The 25391-nt window shown below is 50.0% G+C and overlaps 1 protein-coding gene across 1 annotated transcript; it reads right to left on the reverse strand.

Annotated features, from left to right (window-relative positions):
- Nucleotides 1–1319: 1319 nt before the first annotated feature.
- LOC124478336 (SH2B adapter protein 2) lies at nucleotides 1320–16561 on the reverse strand. Its single transcript, XM_047036589.1, has 10 exons — nucleotides 16244–16561; nucleotides 9091–9884; nucleotides 8739–8868; nucleotides 6838–6939; nucleotides 6584–6675; nucleotides 4875–4975; nucleotides 4568–4708; nucleotides 3165–3364; nucleotides 2688–2859; nucleotides 1320–2003 (listed from the first exon to the last, which is right to left on the reverse strand). Exons 2-10 carry the CDS (start codon nucleotides 9861–9863, stop codon nucleotides 1672–1674), a joined length of 2043 nt encoding a protein of 680 aa, XP_046892545.1. The 5' UTR covers nucleotides 9864–9884; nucleotides 16244–16561; the 3' UTR covers nucleotides 1320–1671.
- Nucleotides 16562–25391: the final 8830 nt, after the last annotated feature.

Raw genomic sequence — 25391 nt, forward strand, 5'->3', positions numbered from 1 at the left:
TGTCAAGGTTGACACGATGATGTCATGACAACGATGTCATGACAATGCGGAAGTTCCGATTTCACGGGGCCAGCGGTAACTCGTCACCCGTAGAAACGGAACCTTGAATTAGCTAGAAGCTAACAGCGGGTACATTTTGCTCCTCTAAACACACTAAATATACAAACAGTCATACAACCAAGTTATCGCACATTTCATCATCAAAAATATTTTTTACATAACGTGAAGTTCTACAAAGTGACAACCGACTATGCAGACGTGAATCCACGTAGAAGCCAAACGTAGCTAATGTCACCATCCTCCGTCCTACATCCAGTTATCCACAGCTGGACCCATGTCGGAGTTCAGGAAGTGTTTACCTCAGCAGAAGAAGCAGAGGCTCATGGGTAATAAACAAACATGTCTCTGAAACACATCTTCAACTAGCCACACCACTAACAAGACACCAAGGTGTTATTCATACTAAGGGGTGAGTTGAACCACTCTGACACCCACTCTGCCAGGATGGGAAACAGGGTCTCTCAGAGGGCTAGAAGGCAGGCACTAGGACCTGGAGGCTCTCCACCTTGGAAGATGTGGATCTTCCTACAGTGTTGAACCCGTTCCTGTTGGTGTCCACCCCCCCCCCCCCCCCCCCCCCCCCCCCCCTCAGGCTCCTGGGAAGGAGGAAGCCGCTCTACAAGTCCCAGGACTTCAGGACAGGAAACCCTTATCTGGGGTCATGATCACAGGACAGAGTCTGTCCAAGGGAATTGTGGGTAGGGCTGACAGGAAGTGGGTAGGGCTGACAGGAAGTGGTGTAGTGAAAAGAATCAAACCCATGTGAATTACAGTGGGTCGCTTCCTCCTTTTCTGGCTCTCTCCCTCCTCTCTTTACCATCCCCCTACTCTCTCTACCCCCGCTCTCTATCATCCCCCTACTCTCTCTACCCCCGCTCTCTCTATCATCCCCCTACTCTCTATCATCCCCCTACTCTCTCTACCCCCGCTCTCTCTATCATCCCCCTACTCTCTATCATCCCCCTACTCTCTCTACCCCCCCTCTCTCTATCATCCCCCTACTCTCTCTACCCCCACTCTCTCTTTATCATCCCCCTCCTCTCTCTACCCCCCCTCTCTCTATCATCCCCCTACTCTCTATCATCCCCATACTCTCTCTACCCCCCCTCTCTCTATCATCCCCCTACTCTCTCTACACCCCCTCTCTATCCTCCCCTCCTCTCTCTACCCCCCCTCTCTGTATCATCTCCACTTCCTCTCTCTACCCCCCCTCTATCTCTATAGAGGAGGGGCCTCTCTTTACCCTTCCTCCACTTTCTACCCCCCATCCACCCCTCCTCCTCTCTTTACCCCTCCCCCTCTCTCTACCCCCCCATCTCTTGCTCCTCTCCATTTAATCATGTGTCATGTCTTCCTCCCATGTCCCCAGGTCAGCTGAGATAGAGGGTGAAGTTCTGCCTGAGGAGGGCTGACCACTTCCTGATCCACAAGTCTCACTTCCTCCTTGGTGTGAAAAAAACGGGAAACTCCTCACAACAACAAATAAACAAAACAACAACTGGTGATCCATCTTTGGCCTCTGGGTTCCAGGTGCTGTTAATCCCCTCACTTTCTGTGTCCACTTCCTGTTTCTTGGCCTATGAGAGCCCTGGGTTGTGGCCCCGCCCAGCCTCAGTAGAAGGAGTACTGATTCTCCACGGCTCTCGCCCGGCGTGTTCCGTCTGTGTCGTGGTAGTCTTCAGAACCCCCGGTAGAGACCTCCAGCAGACGCTCTGAGCTGTTGCTCCTACTGGTCAACCCAACTCCTGCTCCTCCCACTCCTGCGCTGCCTGGCTCAGTGTGGGAGAGGCCAGGCAGGGTGGTGGGGGAGGAGGAGGAGGAGGAGGAGGAGAGGGGGCCATCAGGAGGGGGCCCTGCCGGCTGGGGGCCTCCGGGCAGGTGGAGGCTGGGCTGGGGGGGGTCCGGACGGCTGGATGGGGTGGGGAGCGGAGGAACGTTCACATCTGGGGGGAGGGGGGAGGGAGGGAGACGAAGAACAACAGAGACTGAACTCTCTGTAGGAGGCAGAAATGAAACCCCGCCCCCACACACAGTCCTCCGTCATGTACAGGACAAAACATGTTTTGATTTCAGATTTTCCACTGATCTCCACAGTTTGGGATTTGGAATCAAACTATTCACAAGTGGTTAAAGTGCATATTCTCCGGGTTTATTTAAAGAGTCTTTTCATATGTTTGGTTTTGAACATATACATTCCAACACCTTTAATACATAGTCCATGTATGTGTGTATGTATGCATGCATGCATGTGTGTGAGTGAGTGTGTGGGAGTGTGAATGTGTGTGTGTGTGTTTGTAGGCCAGTGGCCCAAAGGGAAACAGAGGAAGTCTTTGTGACAGTCAGGTTGGGTTGGGGCCTGGGTCTGTTCCTGTGGTGTACTCGCCCCCTCACCCCTCCTCTCCTCCCCCCTCCTCTCCTCACCCCTACCCCCCCCCCCCCCCTCCTGGACAGGAGGCCCTTCATAAGATGCCAGGGTGCAGGGTGGGGGCAGGATTACACTACAGGAGTGTAGTATTATGGGATGGAGACAGTGCAGGTTCAGGGAGAACACACCATCCAGCCAGTCAGTCAGTCAGTCATGGCGTGCATGTGTGTGTATGTGTGTGTAAGGGGTGTGTGTGTATTACCTGTAGGCAGTCGCTGCACCTGTACGTAGCTGCGCAGGGTGACGTGGGCAGAGCCTCCAGACTCCAGAGGGATGGGGTGGGTGTGGAAGTGTCGCAGCATGTCTGTCACCGTGTGGAACCACAGGTGGTGCACATGGCACTGACCACTCTCATTCACTGACAGACGCAAGTGCTGCAGGAGGGAGGGAGTGAGTGAGGGAGGGGGAGAGAGGGGGATATAGACAGAGGGAGGGAGTGAGGGAGGGGAAGAGAGGGGGATATAGACAGAGGGAGGGAGTGAGGGAGGGGGAGAGAGGGGGATATAGACAGAGGGAGAAAGATAGAGAGAAGGGAGAGAGAAAGAGAAAGAAGAGAGAGGGACATAGAGGGAGAGAGAGAGTTCAAACTCTCAGTGCCACCAAACATCAAGACACCAGAAGAACTTGGACATTTAACTTCCTGTCTGGATGCCTGACTTCCTGTCTGCAGTGACCTCACCTTGGCCTTGCCCTGGAAGTTGAAGGTGAGGACGTACTCTCCGGGTCGTGTCTCGCTCTGACGAATCACAAACAGTCCGTGGCTCCTGGTTCCGCCCGCCAGCACCAGCTGGGCAGCACGCACCCTGGACAGCGTCCCGTGGAACCATGGCAACCCTGCCATGCTGGGGGCCCCCCCCTCCCCCGACTCACCTGGGACGCCTGGTACACACACACACATTCACACACACACACACAGACACACACAGACACATACACATGCAAGCATGGATGAATATATATAGTACTATTATGTACTTACTGTAAGTCGCTCTGGATAAGAGTGTCTGCTAAATGACTCAATATAATTGTAATATACAAACACAAATGATGAATTAATTAACATGTAGACAGGTGTGTGTCAGGGTTCTAAATTAACACCCGCCAAATGCGGGTTAAAATTCATTTTGGCGGGTGTTAATAAAAACTAACTAGCCAGTTTGGCTGGTGATACATGAATGATACATAAGGCTCTGTTCAGGCAGTACTTCCCAAAGTTAAGTTTCCCATGAACACTTTTCCGTAATGCTTCATGATAACGTTTTATACGCCCATTGGCTGCGCGCAGTATGAAGTGAAACCAGTGCGAGAAACCGTGGAAACGAACGGAGCGTCCACCAGAAAACACAAGGAAGAAGTCAAACGAAGCATAGAGGATCATAGGAGGTAATAAGAGCTAGCTAGAGTAGTAAAGTAAAGTAAAAAGTTAACTTAATGCGGCGGTGGTTAGGACAAAGTTCTGGGGGCGAGAAGAGGAGCGAGGCAGGGGATGAGGATATTGATAGCACTAGAGGAACGAGGCAGGGGATGAGGATATTGATAGCACTAGAGAAATGAAGAAAAGAAAATGTGATGCCAAATGGCTGACGGGTCGGGAATGGCTTGTGTTTGACAATGAAAATGTTGTCATGTTTTGTAAGGATTGCCGCGTGTAGTCTACGCTAAAGAAAAATTATGTTACTTACTGACACAGTCTTCTGTAATGTAAATATACTGTTCTTATTAAAGAGTATTCTAGATCGGTTTAATTAATGCCTGCTTAGGATTTTTTTTTTTACTGTAAATGCATTTTTTTGCCATTTACAATAAATCGTGTCCTTACTTAGTCACGTGTTGGTGATTTCACATACCCTTGCATCATACTTCTGTGCTTAATTTTACTTGATTTTATGTGTTTTTCATGCCTCAATGTTCATAAAATGATCAAATGCATTCAGTGAAACTGATCATTGTTCTTATTTTCACCGGATTAAATTTGGCTACTGGAAATTCTGATTGGCTGGTAAATTTTGAAAGTTATCAGCCAGATTGGCTGGTGATCAAAACCGTTAATGTAGAACCCTGGTGTGTGTGTGCGCTACCTACCCAGGGTGTCGGGGGACAACAGGAAGTGCTCCAGCAGCAGGTGGGAGGGGTGCTGGGTGAAGTCCCTGCAGCGGACTGAGGGGGCGCTGTAGAGCTCTACTACTGCTGGCCCACAGGACCTCTCTGAGGCACGGTGGGTACCTGACACACACACACTTGACATTTAGTACTACATCAGTTTGGTCTCATGTATGTTAGGGTTCGAGTGATGCAGTCACACACACACACATATAACACACACATATTCATACACATAAACACATATACATACACACACACACACATATATAAATACACACACACTCACCCTCTGACAGTAGCTCACAGCTACAGGAGGACACCATGGAGAACTCTCTAGAAGCCTGACCATGAGGACAGGAGGCCAGCTCGATGTCATCTCCACTGTCCCTGACACACACGCACACACACGCACACACCACACGCACACACACACCACACGCACACACACTGCCTATCAGAAGATCTGGACACATCTGTGTCCTCCTATAGTATACTATACTGGTACCCTGGATGTAGGTGTGTATATATATATATATTAGGCTGTCGAAGTTGACGCGATAATAACGCGTTCACGCAATCTCACTTTAACGCGATTAAAATAAAATAGTGCCAGTAACTCAGGTTTGTTTTTGACCGTGGGAATCACCTGTCGTCATATGACTTGGACTGACTGCCGACGGTAGCTGAATAGTGAATTATGGAGAAAGGGATTTTAAATGGGAAGTTTCATTTTAAAAAGTTGCCAGACGGCTCGGTTGACAAAACCAAGGTTGTTTGCATTGATTGTCAGGCTGAGTTAAGTTATCATCAGAGTACTTCCAGCCTTATATATCATCTGTAAGCAAAGCACACAGCTAGCAGCAGCAGCGTCAGCAGCGGCAACGTCAGCAGTGGCAGCGTTAGCAGCGGCAACGCTAGTAGCGACAGCGTTAGCAGTGGCACAGTTTTTTTTTTATTGGGGTCAAATTTGAACAGATTAAATAAATTGAATACATTTGCGATTAATCGTGATTAATCATATGATATAATGCGATTAATCGCAATTAAATATTTGAATCGCCTGACAGCCCTAATATATGTACACTATACTGGTACCCTGGATGTAGGTGTGTATATACAGTATATACACTATACTGGTACCCTGGATGTAGGTGTGTATATACAGTATATACACTATACTTGTACCCTGGATGTAGGTGTGTATATACAGTATATACACTATACTGGTACCCTGGATGTAGGTGTGTATATACAGTATATTCACTATACTGATACCCTGGATGTAGGTGTGTATATACAGTATATTCACTATACTGATACCCTGGATGTAGGTGTGTATATACAGTATATTCACTATACTGATACCCTGGATGTAGGTGTGTATATACAGTATATTCACTATACTGATACCCTGGATGTAGGTGTGTATATACAGTATATTCACTATACTGGTACCCTGGATGTAGGTGTGTATATACAGTATATTCACTATACTGATACCCTGGATGTAGGTGTGTATATACAGTATATTCACTATACTGATACCCTGGATGTAGGTGTGTATATACAGTATATTCACTATACTGGTACCCTGGATGTAGGTGTGTATATACAGTATATTCACTATACTGATACCCTGGATGTAGGTGTGTATATACAGTATATTCACTATACTGATACCCTGGATGTAGGTGTGTATATACAGTATATTCACTATACTGATACCCTGGATGTAGGTGTGTATATACAGTATATTCACTATACTGATACCCTGGATGTAGGTGTGTATATACAGTATATTCACTATACTGGTACCCTGGATGTAGGTGTGTATATACAGTATATTCACTATACTGATACCCTGGATGTAGGTGTGTATATACAGTATATTCACTATACTGGTACCCTAGATGTAGGTGTGTATATACAGTATATACACTATACTGGTACCCTAGATGTAGGTGTGTATATACAGTATATTCACTATACTGGTACCCTGGATCCATGCAGTCCTGGATGTCGGCCACCCACGAGTTCTTCTGCAGGGAGTCGATGGTCTCCAGGATGAACTCCCCTCCGCTCTCCACCTGGCCCAGAGGAGGAGGTGGGACTGTGTGTGGGACTGTGTGTGTGTGTGTATGTGGGACTGAGTGTGTGTGTGTGTGTGACTGTGTGTGTGTGACTGTGTGTGTGTGTGTGTGTGTATGTGGGACTGTGTGTGTGTGACTGTGTGTGTGTGTGGTTCCTACCTTCAGGACGAAGGTGTTGTCTTTATCCGGCATCTCCAGAGGCATGGTGGTCCTCACCTCCACGATGGCTGTCAGGAGGATGCTCACCTTGGGCTTCGAGGACTGGAGCACACACACACAGAGTGCAAAAGAACAAAAGGTTGTGCCATGCTGCCTTAATCACACTGGACATGATGAGTGTGTGTGAGTGTGTGTATGCATGTGTGGGTATGAGAGTGTGTGTGTGCACGTGTGTGTCTGTGAGTGTATATGTGTATGTGTTCATCTGGGAGAGAAGCTTATAAGTTTGTCAGGGTTAACTCTTCTCGGGGAGGCAGACAGGAGACAGACAGGAGACAGACAGACAGACAGACAGACAGACAGGAGACAGACAGGAGACAGACAGGAGACAGACAGACAGACAGACAAGAAACAGACAGACAGGAGACAGACAGGATATAGAGAGAGAAAAGAGAGAGAGAGAGACAGACAGACAGGCACAGGGACAGCAGGTATCATTATCTTTGTCCTTATAATGTGCTGTGGCTGTACTGTGGCTGTGCTGTGGCTGTGCTGTGGCCGTGCTGTGGCTGACAGACAGACAGCCAGACAGACAGGCACAGGGGCAGCAGGTATCATTATCTCTGTCTGTATAATGTGCTGTGGCTGACAGACAGACAGACAGGCAGCTACTGGAGGATCATAATGTCATGGTTTATCGGACCCTATGCCAAGGGGTTTTTTAGACCTGCAATCTCTTGATCTGCAGTCAGATGCTCTACCACTGAGCTAAACTCCTCTTTAAATACACTCATGACCTCATGAAGTCAGCTCCAGTCAGGCAAACAGTGCCCTCTTCCCACCATGTGTGTGTGTATGTTTGTGTGTATGTGTCTTTGTGTGTGTGTACCTGTGCGTGTGTGTTTACTTGTGTGTGTACGTGTCTGTGTGTGTCTGTGTACATGTGTATGTCTCACTATGTGTGTGTACTGTTATAATTACACAAAATAAATACAATTGTAAAGCTGTATGCAGCACATTGCTTTGCTCAGCCCCTTTTGCCCCGCTCGCGTTCTCTCTCTCACTACAACAGTCGGTCTGCAAATAGCCTATGGAAGCAAATCAGTGATATCTAGATATTAACAATTTTAAAAGGCACTGAATACTTAATATTGAAATTTAAACACCACGGAAGGTTCGGAAATTTTGGTTGCTCAAATTCGAACAGTAAAATTCAGATGCCGAAAATTCGATAAAAAAATTCAAGCTTCAGAAATTCTATTAGAACCAAATTCAGGCTGCTCAAATTCGAGTGGTGAAATTCTGATCCAAAAACTTTGGTGCCAAAAGAATTTGAGTTGAGAAATCGGTGCCTGGGGTCTGTGGAGTGGAGAGGTGTCTGGGTCCGGTCAAAGGCAAGCAGTTGGACCCTTCTCAGAGAAGTGAGATGGTTCAATTACATTCAGGCTCGATTTATCTATCCTTGGTATCTTGGATGTTGCATTCAGAATATTTTCGACTAATTTTTGAAAAATCTGATTTTCTTAATTAGAATTTGAGCAACATCAATTTACGAACGTATAATTTTTTTATCTGATTTTTTTTTACAATTACATACATTTATATTTTAATTTCAAAGAGGTGAAATAAAAATCAACAAATTCGGTGGTGTTAAAGTATTCAATGCCTTTTAAAATTCAAACTGATTTGCTTATAGCCCTCTCTCTCCGTGCACGCTCTGAATCAATGCATCCGACAGCCCCAAATGTTTACAACGTCTGGCTCCAAGCCTGCCTACTGCCACAAATATAATCACATTCTGTGGGTAACACTGGTTTGTGGACGTGTTCCTGTGTGTGGACGTGTTCCTGTGTGTGGACGTGTTCCTGTGTGTGGACGTGTTCCTGTGTGTGTGTTCCTACCTTGGGAGGAACGTAGAACTCCAGCAGGAACTTTTCCCCTCCTTCCTCTTTCCTGGTCTTCCTCAGCAGCAGGCGACATTTCTGCCACTGGGTGGCGCCCATGCAGCTGGTGTCATCAGCTACCATGTACCTGAACACACAGCAGTTATCTCAGCCAGGGTAGCCAAGCGGCTAGCTTAGCAAGGCTAGCCCAGAGTGTTACAAAGTTAGCATAGCCAGGCTAGCCCAGCAGTGTTACAGAGTTAGCATAGCCAGGCTAGCCCAGCAGTGTTACAGAGTTAGCATAGCCAGGCTAGCCCAGCAGTGTTACAGAGTTAGCATAGCCAGGCTAGCCCGACAGCAGGTGACGTACCTGAGCACCCCCTCCCTCTGCACCTCCAGCAGCTCTGCCCGATGTCCCTGCGCTCCTCTGGGGAGCCTCAGCTTCTGGGCCCACCTCTCCCCGGGGGCCTCGCCCACCCCCATACCTCCGTTCCTGCGCTGCCCCCCCGGGGGGTCCTGCTCTGGGGAGGCCCTCCGCTGCCACATCTCCTTCACTCCGTCCACCACGCACAGACTCATATTCCTGAGAGAGAAGCCCTTCTTGAAACGGGCCTTGGGGTGTCCCAGAGACACGTCCTCAGAGCTGCGCGACTGCCCCAGCACCGACACCTTGTGGGGGGGCGGGGGGCCGCGGGCGGAGGCCCCTGACACCCCCCTTCCTCCCCCACCGCTGTCCATGCTGTCTAGGGACTCGCTGGAGGCGCCAGCGTCCTGGCGGCGCTGGTAGAGCTCCAAGCCGTAAGGTAGCTGGCAACCCTGGATCCCCAGGAAGGGGACGATGCTGTACTTGGGCGCGCCGCCCGACCCCTCCTCGCCGGATGCAAGCTGGCTCTCCCTTGCCTGGGCGAGCACCGAGGAGAAGCACTCCAGGAAGTGGCGGGCGAAGTGCTGGGAGAAGCTGGCGTCGGCCCCGGGGGCGTCGTAGCAGGGGTTCTCAGACAGGAAGCGTTGGAACTTGTGGGCGAAGTCTGCGGCGCAGGCACGGGCATGGAGCTCACAGAACTCCCTCCAGTCCGGGAGCGGGCAGGAGGAGGAGGAGGAGGGGGAGGAGAGCTCCACCACACCCGGCACCACTCCGTTCATCACTGGGCCATGCCAACTCACCTGGAGAGAGGGGGAGGTGGAAGGACAGTGGAAGAGAGGGGGAGAAGGAAGAAGAGAGAGAGAGAAGGAGGGAAGGAGAGGAGGGAGAGAAAGGGAAGGAGGGAGAGAGAGGAGGGAAGGAGGGAGGGAGAGAGAGAAGGAGGGAAGGAGAGGAGGGAGAAAGAAGGGAAGGAGGAAGGGAGAGAAGGAGGGGGAGGGAGAGACAGAGGGAGGGAAGGAGGTTATTGTACTTGTGAATGATGTATGTGTGTTACATTTAAGATGACAACAGTAACAAGCATCCCTGTGTGTGTGTGTGTGTGTGTGTGTGTGTGTGTGTGTGTGTGTGTGTGTGTGCGTTGATGAGCCACTGAGAGCATGTGTGAGCTATTTCCCAAAATAGAGGTCAGAGACAGGAGTCTTGGCTCCCTCTCTTTCTCCCCCTTCGTCCCCCTATCTCTCCCTCCATCCATCCCTCCCTGTCTCTTTCCCTCCCTGTCTGTCTGTCTGTCTCCCTGTCTGTCTGTCTCCCTCCCTGTCTCTCTATTTCTCCCTCCCTCTTTGTCTCTTTCTCTCCCTCCCCTACCTCTCTGTCTCTCCCTCCCCTTATCTCTCTCCCTCCCCCTCCATCTGTCTCTCTCCCTCCCCCTATCTCTCTCCCTCCCTCTCCCTCTCCCCCCTCTCCTCTCTACAAGATCTACCCAGAGACACACTTCTACAGGCTACACACACACACAAACTCAAGCAGCTTTATTGTCATTTAAAAAAACATGAGGATTGGTCATCTTGTCAGACCAGCTTAGTGCCCCACGACCATCCAGCTCAGACACTAAACACTAAACCCCGTCCTGTGAGACATGAGAACCAGACTGAGTTCTCTCTCACTACCTCTCTCCATCTCTCTCTCCCTCCATATCTCTCCATCTCACTTCCTCCCTCTCTCCATCTATCTCTTCCTCTATCCATCTCTCTCTCTTGCAGCAACACAACAATAACCCGGAGAAGGTGTCTTCCCTCCACACCCTTAAACTAACAAAATGATGTGTGATTTTCAAGGATACCAGACACATCCTCTCTCTGAACACACACACACTCTCTGAACACACACAGCCTTTCTCTGAACACACACACATACACACACTCACTTTTTCTAAACACACACACCAGGTCAGCATGAAACTTAAGCCATAGGAGGCAGGAAGTGAAGGGGTTTTGAGGCTGTGGGCTTTGAGGTAAGAGAGAGAGTGTGTGTGGCACCGTCTCCCCTTCCTCTCTCTTCTCTCTCTCCGCTCTGCTCTTCCTCGGTTTCTCCCTTCTCCTCTGTCGTATATATTGTCACCCCCACACACACACACTCTTTCTCTCTCCTACTTCAAAACCTTTTAACCTCTTCTTCAGGGAGAGAGAAAGAAGAAGGGGAGAGAGAGGGGGAGAGAGAGAGAGATAGAGAGAGAGAGAGAGAGAGAAGAGAGGGAGAGAGGAGGGAAAGAGACAATGTGTGAGGAGAGAGAAGGGGTTATGTTTGTCCATAGGCCAGCTGCTACAACAATCAGTTAGTGTGTGTGTGTGTGGGGGGCGGGTGTGTGTGTGCATGTGCGAGTGTGTAGGTCCATCAGACATAGAGGAGAGAATGATGAGAGGAGGGAAGGAGAAGAGGATAAAATTCAGGACACATTTCTACACACACACACACACACACACACCAGGAGACATGCCTACACACACACACACATGAGGCCTGACCCTCCGCTCCCAGTATCAGTACCAGTGAGTGTAGGGTTAGGGTTAGAGCAGGGGTGGGGAACATTCGGCCCGCGGGCCGCATACGACATCATTTGGTCCGGCCCGCCATGGCACTGCAGGAACCATATTATTAGGTGCATTATTCGTTGGCAGCAGCATCATTTTAATATGTGCAAGAGGACTGTGGAGGCGTGCAGCGTTGCGTACCATGTACCAGCTCGGCGCGCTCGCATGTGAAGTGTGGAATTCCTTTCTAGCAAATCAAACCCAGAATACGTTGTTGGTTTGGCCAAAGCCCCGAATGTTTACTACATCTAGCTCCGCGCCTGATTAACACTCGGATTGATAAGCAGTCTCAAAAATGGTAGCGATATAAAAAATAATACGATCCCTTTCCGTAATCATGATACCCCCCCAGAAATGTTCACTGCACCCCCAGTCAAAGCAGGCTGCATCCGTGCCAGCTAACATCACAAACCTCACAAAGAGAAGCAATTCCAGCCATCACATTAGGGGTGAGTTAATTAAATGTTTGACCAAATATAGCAGGCACATTTTTAAGTTGATAAGGGTTAGTCTGTACGGCCCCCGAATTATTTTATAAATATCCAAATGGCCCTTTGCGGTAAAAAGGTTCCCCACCCTTGGGTTAGAGGGTAGGGAGGGAGGAGGTAGTGATGGGGGATTACTGGGGGAGAAATGTGCTCTGTAAAACACATCAGGCTGGGGGACCCCTCTCTCACTAGAGACACACACTCTCACACACACACACACACACACACACACTCACACACAGAGGAGGAGGAGATGAGAGAGAGGAGGGGAAGAGGTCTTTAACCAATAACCCAGAAGCTGTCTGTTCTAATAGGAATCATGTATACTGTGTTTGTGTCATACACACTGTTCATACTTACCCATATTGTGAGTGCTTTCTCCAACACGCACACATACACACCGACAACATAGTTCTCTGCCAGCATTTGTCTCTTTCCTTCTCTCCCCTCTCTCTCCTTCTCTCCCCTCTCTCCCTCTCTCCCCTCTCTCTCCCTCTCTCTCCCCTCTCTCTCCCCTCTCTCTCCCTCTCTCCCCCCTCTCTCTCCCCTCTCTCTCCTTCTCTCCCCTCTCTCCCCTCTCTCTCCCCTCTCTCTCCCCTCTCTCCCTCTCTCCCCTCTCTCCCCCCTCTCTCCCCTCTCTCTCCCCTCTCTCTCCTTCTCTCCCCTCTCTCCCCTCTCTCCCCTCTCTCCCCTCTCTCCTTCTCTCCCCTCTCTCTCCCTCTCTCCCCTCTCTCTCCTTCTCTCCCCTCTCTCTCCTTCTCACCCCTCTCTCTCCTTCTCACCCCTCTCTCTCCTTCTCTCCCCTCTCTCTCCTTCTTACCCCTCTCTCTCCTTCTCTCCCCTCTCTCTCCTTCTTACCCCTCTCTCTCCTTCTCTCCTTCTCTCCCCTCTCTCCTTCTCTCCCCTCTCTCTCCTTCTCTCCCCTCTCTCTCCCCTCTCTCTCCCTCTCTCCCCTCTCTCTCCTTCTCTCTCCCCTCTCTCTCCCTCTCTCCCCTCTCTCCCCTCTCTCTCCCTCTCTCCCCTCTCTCTCCCCTCTCTCTCCTTCTCACCCCTCTCTCTCCCTCTCTCCCCTCTCTCTCCCCTCTCTCTCCCTCTCTCCCCTCTCTCTCCTTCTCTCTCCCTCTCTCCCCTCTCTCTCCCTCTCTCCCCTCTCTCTCCCCTCTCTCCCCTCTCTCTCCCTCTCTCCCCTCTCTCTCCCTCTCTCTCCTCTCTCTCCCTCTCTCTCCCTCTCTCTAAGTAAGATAGTTTCTCCCTTTCTCTCTAAATTCAATTCAGCTTTATTAGCATGACAGTCACTACAACCGTATTGCCAAAGCTAGAGGCACAACAACAGATAACTATCCATCAACAATACCAGTCAAAAGGAACAACATCCAGTATTGTTTAAATTATGTGGCAACAACAAAACACTCAGATGAACTAAAAGTACCAACATATATAGCACAACTATACAGTAACACCAGTCATAATAGTGCAGAACAGAAAATAATAATTTGTAAGACAGTGACAACAAAATCGATACAAAATCAAACCAAAAATAACTAAAGTGAATAGTACACAGTGAAATGGACAATACATATAATAAATAGAAGGCAAAATGTTAAAGCTGGTCACACTACACCCAGGTGTTGCCTCATTTCATGGCACTTTTTAAGAAATCGTCCAGATAGGGGGGCTGTGTCCCTCCTCTAAGAGTACTTTCTCTCCATCTCTCTGACTGAGAGAGTGTCTCTCCATCTCAGGGAGGTTTGGCCAAGTCATGCTTTCTAAGATTAGCCTCGTTCAGTCATGTGTACATTCTGTCACACAAGAACAGATAGACATGTATACCGTATGGATAGCATACTTAGAGACACACACAAGCACACACACATGCAAACCGGAATTAGGGTGGCCAATCTACAGGCAAGTGTTTGTGTGAGAGCTTGTGTGTGTGTTTGGTGTGAATGAGAGAGGGAGTGAGAGAGTGAGTGACTGTTCGAAAAATAAATAAGCAGACATGATAAAAAACATTTTTGTGAAACTTTCCAAAAAAATATGTTTTGAACCTTTTTTTCGAAAAAAAATGTTCAACCTTTTTCAAAGCTTTTTTTTCACACACAGTGAAAGGAGAGGGGAGGAGAGAGGGGACGAGAGGAGAACAGATGAGCCTTAAACTGAAATCTGATTGGCCACCCCAATATATGATTGGCTATATGCCCAGTCAGAGGCGGGCCACCCCTGGTGCCACCCCTATCAAAAATGTCTGGACACACCGCTGCAATAGAGTACAGTTTAGTCCTCATCAAGTTTCAAACCTATTTTTTGTAAATACATTTTCAACCTTTCAAACCTTTTTAACTGGAAACAAACGACATTTGCCATGGTGTATCCACTACTGAGGAGAGAGCTTAACAAGGCCAGCTGTGACAGGAGCTCAGAGGTCAAGGGTCATCTCCCACCTGCTCTCAGACCCCCACTGACCTCTTACCCCAGATAACCCCACCTTCTACTGCCTTTCATCCAACCACCAGATACAAGAATGCAGCAGGGAAAAAGCAGCTCCCACAGACAGATCTGGAGGCAGATTATTTGATTTGATCCGAACTGACAGTCACCAGGAAGAGGGTGGATAAACTGATCTTGGGTCAGTTCAGCCTAGTGAGGAGTCGGAGGTTGTAGACAGCTACACAGCAGCAGAGGTATGATGACAACATGCTGAGTCAGACAGATGTCATCTGTGATAAGGATCCAGGAATCACACTCTTATACCCTCACATTCACAATGCACCGTTTATTAAACCGTGTAGGCCTAATGCTGGCGCCAAACAACTGGAGCTATTAATTGTACACCTACTTGCGGAGAGGCCTACAGCCATCTCTAACGATGTTGAACAATAAACCAGACGGTACCGCGCGCATACTAAACACACCGGGCTAATTAGCATGTCCTCCATGGACGGGCGCGTAGAGACAAACGGATCTGGTGTAAATATTGCACGAGCGAAAGGCTCCATATGGCTACCAGTGATAAAAGATGGAGCGCGTGGGAGACTCGCATTCCAGGGCTCAGTTCCGTTTCCTGTCTCTCACCCACTAACTAAATTATTTTACAGATGGTCAAACAACGCGGAGGACCGAGAGGGTTCCGTCTGTTAAGAAATACCTTGGAGTAGCCATGCCAACGACCTGCTACCTGACATCAGAAACACTGTTGTTTTTATAACCCTGACATAATCAAGTCGTGTGTAGGCTGACACGAACCAAATGTCTGTGAATGGTTTTCTTATCACATGTTATTTAAAAGATGAATTACATCTACAAGGTTATTTGCTGGCGAACCAGAAAAGCCCTTAAACAGTTGCCCAACCGAATCCGTTCGCTCTGTTCGTGTAAACGAACACAGCTAGACTCGCCTCAACGCATCGTAGCTAAATTCTAACGAATGATAATGTGTCAATGGCATCTTGGAATCTTCGTCCTCAATGGCCGGTGTTGACAGCGGTGCGTATTCTTAATGGTTTGGTCTGCACCGTAGACCACAAAGCTTCAATGGAAGCTTGGCAGGGCCAACGGGACTATACGCTACACTTCAGATATGGCAAACGAACGAGCAAGCGGAGCTCGGTAAATGCAGGTCGTTGTTTTTACAAACCAGAAACACACACACACACACACACATACACACACACACACTAGGCAGTAAATGGATTAACGGAAAAGCCCCTTACTGCGACCCCCAATCCATGCAAAGTGTAGCATCCGTTTGATCTTAGCGCATCTAAAAGTGAACATCCCTGCTGCTTCACGAGCGTAATTCCGGTTGTTTTGTAACTGTGTCGCAGGACGGGTTTTTGTTACAATTGTAGACTGCGTTTCAGCACCGACCGCGCTGGCGAACGAACACGGACAGACACCGAAAACACAAGCTATCCTTCAGCACCTGGAACACAGGCACAGCTGTTCCCGTGAAAACGGTGTAGACTGGCGAACTGTGGCATCAAAACGTCTGGATGCCCAGACCAAACCGGTACATATGCCAATAATTAATTGTCTGCATCAAGCATCGCCTTATTTAAAAAGCTTTGAAAAAGAGAGAATTACCTCAAACGCAGCAGCGCTCACCTCACCGTCCGACTGGCTGCATGACGCTACGGTTGATGTCAGCGAGGAAAACCGTTTTATTGTGGTTTACGGTCTGCTCTAGGACAGTAGCGCCCGGTATTTCTCCTCACATCGTTATCTTTCCATACAGACTCCACGCGCTACATGATTTCCATCCCAGCTCGGTGTCGGAGTCCACAGACAGCTCTCTCACTCGGGGGCGGTGCTGCTGCGCGTGTCTCAGATCTGTTTAACAGCCACTGCCTTCCGACCTTAAAGGAGCCGCACCGGATCCTGCCAGGCCAGCCTCCACCTGGGAGAGTGGGGGGTTTATTCTGTGCAACAACGGATTGAATATCCCGGACTAGCCTGAAGATAACTGGCGTCTTTATGAAGCAGCTCGAGAGCGAGTCTGCGAGGGCGTGTCGTTATTGAAGCAATATTTGATGACTGAAAGAGTTTCATTTAACTGGATTTAACTGGGTACTTGTTGTCAGACTGCCTTAATGACAACCTCCACACACACACACACACACACACACACACACACACACAAACAGTCCCTGACACTGAGATAGGACCCACAGTACTAGAAGAATGGTGTCAGGCGGCCACACATGTTCATACACAAAGTGCATAATGTGCAAACACACACACACACACACACACACACAGTAATGCCATTGACCAGAGAGTGAATAAGCCTCACGCACTTTCGATCACTGTTGTTCTAATACTGCACATCTGTGGAAAATGACTTCACATCTAGAATAAACACATCCACACACACACTAGCACACACACAATGTAGAACTCAATGTAGATAATGTCAACCTGGGGTACCAGTGATGCACTGAAACGTGTGCATGTGACGTGAGTGGACTTGCTGATTGGTAGTCGGTTACGGGACAGCCTATGACATCACCTGAAGCGTCAAATCTAGGACCGACCCCTCCCGAGACAACCCATGATGCTCCGTGTACCGGGACTGGCTCAGGGACATGGGACCAGCTGGGGCTCAGAGACATGGGACCAGCTGGGGCTCAGAGACATGGGACCAGCTGGGGCTCAGGGACATGGGACCAGCTGGGGCTCAGGGACATGGGACCAGCTGGGGCTCAGGGACATGGGACCAGCTGGGGCTCAGAGACATGGGACCAGCTGGGGCTCAGAGACATGGGACCAGCTGGGGCTCAGGGACATGGGACCAGCTGGGGCTCAGAGACATGGGACCAGCTGGGGCTCAGGGACATGGGACCAGCTGGGGCTCAGGGACATGGGACCAGCTGGGGCTCAGGGACATGGGACCAGCTGGGGCTCAGAGACATGGGACCAGCTGGGGCTCAGAGACATGGGACCAGCTGGGGCTCAGGGACATGGGACCAGCTGGGGCTCAGGGACATGGGACCAGCTGTGGCTCAGGGACATGGGACCAGCTGGGGCTCAGGGACATGGGACCAGCTGGGGCTCAGGGACATGGGACCAGCTGGGGCTCAGAGACATGGGACCAGCTGGGGCTCAGGGACATGGGACCAGCTGGGGCTCAGGGACATGGGACCAGCTGGGGCTCAGAGACATGGGACCAGCTGTGGCTCAGGGACATGGGACCAGCTGGGCTCAGAGACATGGGACCAGCTGGGGCTGAGAGACATGGGACCAGCTGGGGCTCAGGGACATGGGACCAGCTGGGGCTCAGGGACATGGGACCAGCTGGGGCTGAGAGACATGGGACCAGCTGGGGCTGAGAGACATGGGACCAGCTGTGGCTCACTGGCCGCATTATGGTCGATGGCAAGATAATCTACGTTTGGAATGAGCTGGTTGTCATTATGTCGATTTTCACTGGATTACTGTAAAGAGACTTTTAAAACTGTTCTGTTGCCATAGGAGATGGGGCACCCGCTGATTCCATGAAAGACAAGGCATGCTATTGTTGATGGTGTTGCTGTTGTTTACCTGTGACAGGCTGTCCGGGAACGTCCGTCCCCAGCCTGGTAGCACACTGACACCCTTCCCTCTGGGTCTACTTGTGGCTGCTAAATGAGTCTGAAGTCAGCCTGAACTCTCCTGATCCCAACGTGAATGCTTACAGAGCAGATCAGTAATTCTGACCTAGGATCAGTTTCTATAGGCTGAGGAGGGCGGAACTGAATGAGATGGAGATCATGGAATTCATCATGGAACAATTTAACTCCTTCTTCTTCTCTCTTTCTCTCTCTCTTTTTCTCCTCTCCCTCTTCGTCTCTCTCTGGAGATTTCCGCCTCATATAGATTTTTCAGACATTTCCTGCCGGAAAGATGAATTGATGAGACAAGAAAGAAAAACAGGGAGAGAGAGACTGAGAGAGAGACAGAGAGACAGAGAGAGAGAGACAGAAAGAAAGAGAGAGAGAGAGACAGAGAGAAAGAGAGAGAGAGAGACAGAGAAGAGAGACAGACTGAGAGAGAGACAGAGAGAGAGAGAAAGAGAGAGAGACTGAGAGAGAGACAGAGAGAGAGAGGAGACTGAGAGAGAGAGACAGAGAGAGAGAGAGAGAGAGAGAGACTGAGAGAGAGAGAGAGAGAGAGACAGAGAGAGAGAGAGACAGAGAGAGAGAGAGACTGAGAGCCTCAGGGGGTTTGCGGCCTCACCTTTACCTCCTAAGCTCCTAACCTCCTCTCTCTTCTCTTCTCTTCTCCTCTCTTCTCCTCCTCTCCCCTCCTCTCCTTTCACACTATCATCCTACCCTCCTCTTCTCTCTCTCCTTCCTTCTTCTCTTCACTCCTCTCGCCATCTTCACTATCCCTCTCTCCCACACCTCTCACACACCCCTATGCCCATCCTCTTCCTGCCCCGCATAAACTGGTTTTTGAGTTCAACATACAGAAAGCCAGCCTGGACCAATGAGAAGCGGGCATGGACCTATGAGGAAGCAGCATGGGCCAATGAGGATGCAGCAGGGCTGGGTGAGGGATCGTGGTAAAGTGAGAGTACAGTAAGAGGAAGACTTCCTGCGTGGAGAGAATGAGATGAGGTCTCTTGGGGGTGTTTGAGGATCGATGTGGGCTTTGGTAAAACCTCCCTCCCCCCCCCTCCCTCCCTCCCTCCCTCCCTCCCTCCCCTCCCTCCCTCCCCTCCCTCCCTCCCTCCCTCCCTCCCCTCCCTCCCTCCCTCCCTCCCTCCCTCCCTGCCTGCCTGCCTGCCTGCCTGCCTGCTGGGGTTGAGGAGGTGCAGAGAGAGGAGGGGGAGAGGAGAGGAGGGGGAGAGGAGAGGAGGGTGCAGAGAGAGGAGGGGGAGAGAGAGGAGGGGGAGAGAGAGGAGGGGGAGAGAGAGGAGGGGGAGAGAGAGGAGGTGCAGAGAGAGGAGGGGGAGAGAGAGGAGGGGGGCACTTGAGGAGACAGATGGGGGTGGGAGTGGCAATGGGGTTGTGTTTTTAATCATATGATTGGCTGTTCCTGGGTCACATAGGGAGGTGACTCAGCCAGACACTGTCAGAGCCAATCAGAGCTCCGGGAGCATTCAGCAGGAAGCCACCTGACAGAGAAGGTCTGTTTCCATAGCAACTCCTGCAGGGGGGAGCTGAGAGAGACTGCATACAGAGAGAGAAGAGGTGGGGGGGGGAAGGAAGGAGGAGAGGTGGAGAGAGGGAGAGGGGGGTAGGAGAGGGGACAGAAGAGAGGAATAAGAGAGAGAAAATAGGAGAGAGGAAAGTAACAGTTTCAGGGGAGAGGAAGGGGTGTTGTTGTATGGCACTGCCAAAACCTGCTCCCCCCTCTTTCTCCCTCTCTCTCCCCCTCTCTCTCTCCCCCCCCCCTCTGTCCCCCTCTCTTTCCCCCCCTTTCCCTCCCCCCCTCTCTCCCCCCTCTCTCTCCCCTCCTCTCTCTGCCCCCCTCTCTCCCCCTCTTTCTCCCCCCCCCCTCTCCCCCTCTCTCCCCCCCCTCCCTCTCCCTCTCTCTCCCCCTCTCTCTCCCCCCCTCTCTCTCTCCCACACATCCTTCGTTTCCATGCCGCCCTCTGAGTTCTGCAGAGCGCGCGCTGAGCCGTTCCACAAACACAAAGCAGAGATTCTGAATGGCTCCATGGCCGTGAATGAGATCCTCCTTCAGGAAGGGAGTGAGGATTCTTCTGAATGGGAGCGTGCAGGATGGTGACACCTGCAGGACTCCTGAGCAGCCAGCGGAGTGGCTGACACACAGACAGACAGACACTTACAGACCCTGGCAGACAGACAGACACTTACAGACCCTGGCAGACAGACAGTTACAGACAGGCAGACAAACAGGCAGACAGACAGACAGACAGGCAGGCAGAAGGTGAGGAGGGGAGCCAGCAGTAGAGTTATAAATAATGTTATGAAAACAGTGACTCTATCGCCCCTTGCTGGCAGCAAAAGGGTCCTGCAGGCCTGGCTGGTGCCTCCTCTGCTGTAGATGAGCTTCTGTTGACAGCAAGAGCCACAACTCAGATTCACTCTGTGTTCTAGAAACCGTTTCTATTGTGTTCTAGACACTCTAGAATGTCAAATCTCTGTGTCTTAGAATGTCCCTTTTCAAACATCTCAGCGTTCTAAAATCTTGTTTTCTAGAATCTCAACTAGCAGACAACCTCTGGGAACATGGGGTGGCAAGAGGGGGAGGGGTGGAGGTGGGTGGGGGGGGGGGTGGAGGGGGGGGGGGGGGGGGGGTAACAGGGGGGCAGAGGAACGGGGGGGAGTGTGGTGAGTGTGTCTTGTTTAAGTGGCTGAGTGAGAGGTCTTCAGGGTTCTAGTTCTAGTTCAGTCCTCTCATGAATAATACAAGTTCCCTGCAAGTTCCCTACTGCTCAACCCTACACTACCCAGCCTGCTCTGTCCTCCACTACCCAGCCTGCTCTGTCCTCCACTACCCAGCCTGCTCTGTCCTCCACTAAACAGCCTGCTCTGTCCTCCACTACCCAGCCTGCTCTCTCCTCCACTACCCAGCCTGCTCAGTCCTCCACTACCCAGCCTGCTCTGTCCTCCACTACCCAGCCTGCTCTGTCCTCCACAACCCAGCCTGCTCTGTCCTCCACTACCCAGCCTGCTCTCTGCTCCACTACCCAGCCTGCTCTGTCCTCCACTTCCCAGCCTGCTCTGTCCTCCACTACCCAGCCAGCTCTGTCCTCCACTACCCAGCCTGCTCTGTCCGCCACTACCCAGCCTGCTCTGTCCGCCACTACCCAGCCAGCTCTGTCCTCCACTACCCAGCCAGCTCTGTCCTCCACTACCCAGCCTGCTCTGTCCTCCACTACCCAGCCTGCTCTGTCCTCCACTACCCAGCCTGCTCTGTCCTCCACTACCCAGCCTGCTCTGTCCTCCACTACCCAGCCTGCTCTGTCCTCCACTACCCAGCCTGCAGAGCCCCTCAAAACACTGGTCTGGAACAAGGTCTGTCACATGAGATTGATGAGAGTTGGATTTTCGAGAGACTTGTTATTCTTCCTGTGCAGAGGCCTATTGTTGCGCTACCTCCCCTAAAAAGGATTGAAGTTCTCACTAGGTGGGGCCCAGAACCAGAAATTGGAAATAAATAAAATAATTCATACAGATTAAAGGGGTTGCACAGTAAATATAATAATAGATAGATATGTACGGACACCTGATGGTGCATAAAATAAATGGAAAATTGCTCTTTTGTTGTCCTCCAGTTTTTTGTATCATCTTCTTTATCCCCATACCTAACTCCTGCCCTCTTATCCTGCCTAACTCCTGCCCTCTTATCCTGCCTAACTCCTGCCCTCTCATCCTGCCTAACTCCTGCCCTCTTATCCTGCCTAACTCCTGCCCTCTTATCCTGCCTAACTCCTGCCCTCTTATCCTGCCTAACTCCTGCCCTCTTATCCTGCCTAACTCCTGCCCTCTTATCCTGCCTAACTCCTGCCCTCTTATCCTGCCTAACTCCTGCCCTCTTATCCTGCCTAACTCCTGCCCTCTTATCCTGCCTAACTCCTGCCCTCTTATCCTGCCTAACTCCTGCCCTCTTATCCTGCCTAACTCCTGCCCTCTTATCCTGCCTAACTCCTGCCCTCTTATCCTGCCTAACTCCTGCCCTCTTATCCTGCCTAACTCCTGCCCTCTTATCCTGCCTAACTCCTGCCCTCTTATCCTGCCTAACTCCTGCCTTCTTATCCTGCCTAACTCCTGCCCTCTCATCCTGCCTAACTCCTGCCCTCTTATCCTGCCTAACTCCTGCCCTCTCATCCTGCCTAACTCCTGCCCTCTTATCCTGCCTAACTCCTGCCCTCTTATCCTGCCTAACTCCTGCCCTCTTATCCTGCCTAACTCCTGCCCTCTCATCCTGCCTAACTCCTGCCCTCTTATCCTGCCTAACTCCTGCCCTCTCATCCTGCCTAACTCCTGCCCTCGTATCCTGCCTAACTCCTGCCCTCTTATCCTGCCTAACTCCTGCCCTCTTATCCTGCCTAACTCCTGCCCTCTTATCCTGCCTAACTCCTGCCCTCTCATCCTGCCTAACTCCTGCCCTCTTATCCTGCCTAACTCCTGCCCTCTTATCCTGCCTAACTCCTGCCCTCTTATCCTGCCTAACTCCTGCCCTCTTATCCTGCCTAACTCCTGCCCTCTTATCCTGCCTAACTCCTGCCCTCTTATCCTGCCTAACTCCTGCCCTCTTATCCTGCCTAACTCCTGCCCTCTTATCCTGCCTAACTCCTGCCCTCTTATCCTGCCTAACTCCTGCCCTCTTATCCTGCCTAACTCCTGCCCTCTTATCCTGCCTAACTCCTGCCCTCTTATCCTGCCTAACTCCTGCCCTCTTATCCTGCCTAACTCCTGCCCTCTTATCCTGCCTAACTCCTGCCCTCTTATCCTGCCTAACTCCTGCCCTCTTATCCTGCCTAACTCCTGCCCTCTTATCCTGCCTAACTCCTGCCCTCTTATCCTGCCTAACTCCTGCCCTCTTATCCTGCCTAACTCCTGCCCTCTCATCCTGCCTAACTCCTGCCCTCTTATCCTGCCTAACTCCTGCCCTCTCATCCTGCCTAACTCCTGCCCTCTTATCCTGCCTAACTCCTGCCCTCTTATCCTGCCTAACTCCTGCCCTCTTATCCTGCCTAACTCCTGCCCTCTCATCCTGCCTAACTCCTGCCCTCTCATCCTGCCTAACTCCTGCCCTCTTATCCTGCCTAACTCCTGCCCTCTCATCCTGCCTAACTCCTGCCCTCGTATCCTGCCTAACTCCTGCCCTCTTATCCTGCCTAACTCCACACACATACAGGTAGAAGGAGATTCAAGCTAAATTGGGTCAAATAATATTTTTTTAATTTCTGAATGCTGATTTGAAACTGTGAAGTTTCAAAGGGGGATTAAGACTGGATGGCACTTTCTTTCTCTTTCAGAAAGTTATGCTTTTCAAACGCAGATCTGTGGGAATCCCTGCAGCTGTTGAAAACCTCATCCAAGTGACAGACCACAGGAAAGGTGTCAATCATGTTGCTATCATTTATCACCTGCATCAATGTTTTCACATTGACTTTATACTGATTGGCTTCCTTTAGTCTACAAAACCTTTGAATGTAAACACTCAGTCCCTTCCCATTAAGGTTTTATTTTCTTTGATGTAGAATAACGAATAGATAATTCCGTTTTTTTCCCAACCAATAAAATGTGAGTAATTGACTTTGTTCAAGGGCTTTGCAGAGTGACAGTGCAGCTGTAGTTTAAAATGACTCAGTAATCAGAGAGTTTGGCTTTCTGACGGCAAAAAGGAAAGTTAGATTAGAGGAAGAAAGCGAAAACTTATGTTCACACACACACAGGACGAGACTGACAAGAGATAGATATATTCTGATACCACTTCTAACACCAGAGTGGTACTATTCTCTGACTGTAGCTACTGAATGTTTGTAGTTGGCACCCATCTACTGTACACATCCCTAACCCCCTCCCAGCCTCCTGTACATTCTGCCCACACCAACACAAGCCAGTCTCCCCACCGCATCCACCAAGTAGACCAACAGCTCACTGTTCTACCCAAACCCAGAACTTCATTGAAACAAAATCAGGATGGACTCGTCCACAAACACATGTCCATTTCAGCAGGTTCTGCAAAGGTGGCAGGAGCCAAGGACATACATGTGACACAAACCCTGTCCCTAAACCTCTGACCCCCCACTACCCCAAAGACAATTATCACCTCCTCGCTAGCATGGCGATGACATGAGTAGTAAATACTGTGGTAAACATCCTGCAGACTCGTGCCTCCGTTATCAGCCTCACCTCTTGGTGAACTGGGGCATCAGGCTGTTTTCTGATTGAAAGCTGAAAAAACGTGTTCATAGTGGTTGTGGAAGGCTGGGAGGGGAGAGAGACGAGCCTTGATCATGAAAGGAACCGAACAGCACTCTCCCCCTGCTGGCGCTTCACTCCTTGCCTGTCGATCAGACCCCAGCGTCACACACCTCTGCAAATTGAATTTCCCTTTTAATTAACAGGAAAATGGTCTTTAATTAAAAGTCCCACCATTTCATTATCGTCACAGAAGTGAATTACAAATACCACCGTGAACACTCCTGAACTTGGCTGCGGTGTTGTAGCGTCCTATTTATTTTCAATCAGGCTCTGCAAGGGGGTAACCATGCATTCTTTGGAGGGGTCGTGTCCCCCCCAATATTGAGAAAATACCAATCTATCCCCCCCAATATACAGCAGAAAATATGTAAAATATATGTTCTCTTAGGGATGCAAGAGTTTAAGGGAAGTTGTTTATTTTTGATTGAGTTAAAAGAGCAGCGAAAAAGACAAGTGTGAGAAATGCTACTGGCACTTTTCCAAGTTCAAATAAGTTAATTACACATTTAGGATTTCCCTTCAGCAGTGGCGTTTCTAGAAAATGTCACATGGAGTGGCAGAAGGGTGTGAAGAGGTCTGTCCTTAAACCACTGATCAGTTAACAAAAATTAAAGAAAATTATTACTCTATTATTTCAGTACTGTTTAAAACGTTTGAGGAATATAATAAACAATGTTTGATTTATAACTTGCAATATTAACCTCATCAGCATATAACCTTTGGTTATGTCCAGGAGATAAATATGCTTATCTATTAATTATGTTTCTTGTATCATTGATAAATTGATATTATTCTGTTTTATTATGCCTGCACAGCCATAAGTTGGGTCTATGTAAGGTGTGACT

Source organism: Hypomesus transpacificus, chromosome 15, assembly GCF_021917145.1.
Source record: "Hypomesus transpacificus isolate Combined female chromosome 15, fHypTra1, whole genome shotgun sequence".
Classification (NCBI taxonomy): Eukaryota; Metazoa; Chordata; class Actinopteri; order Osmeriformes; family Osmeridae; genus Hypomesus; species Hypomesus transpacificus.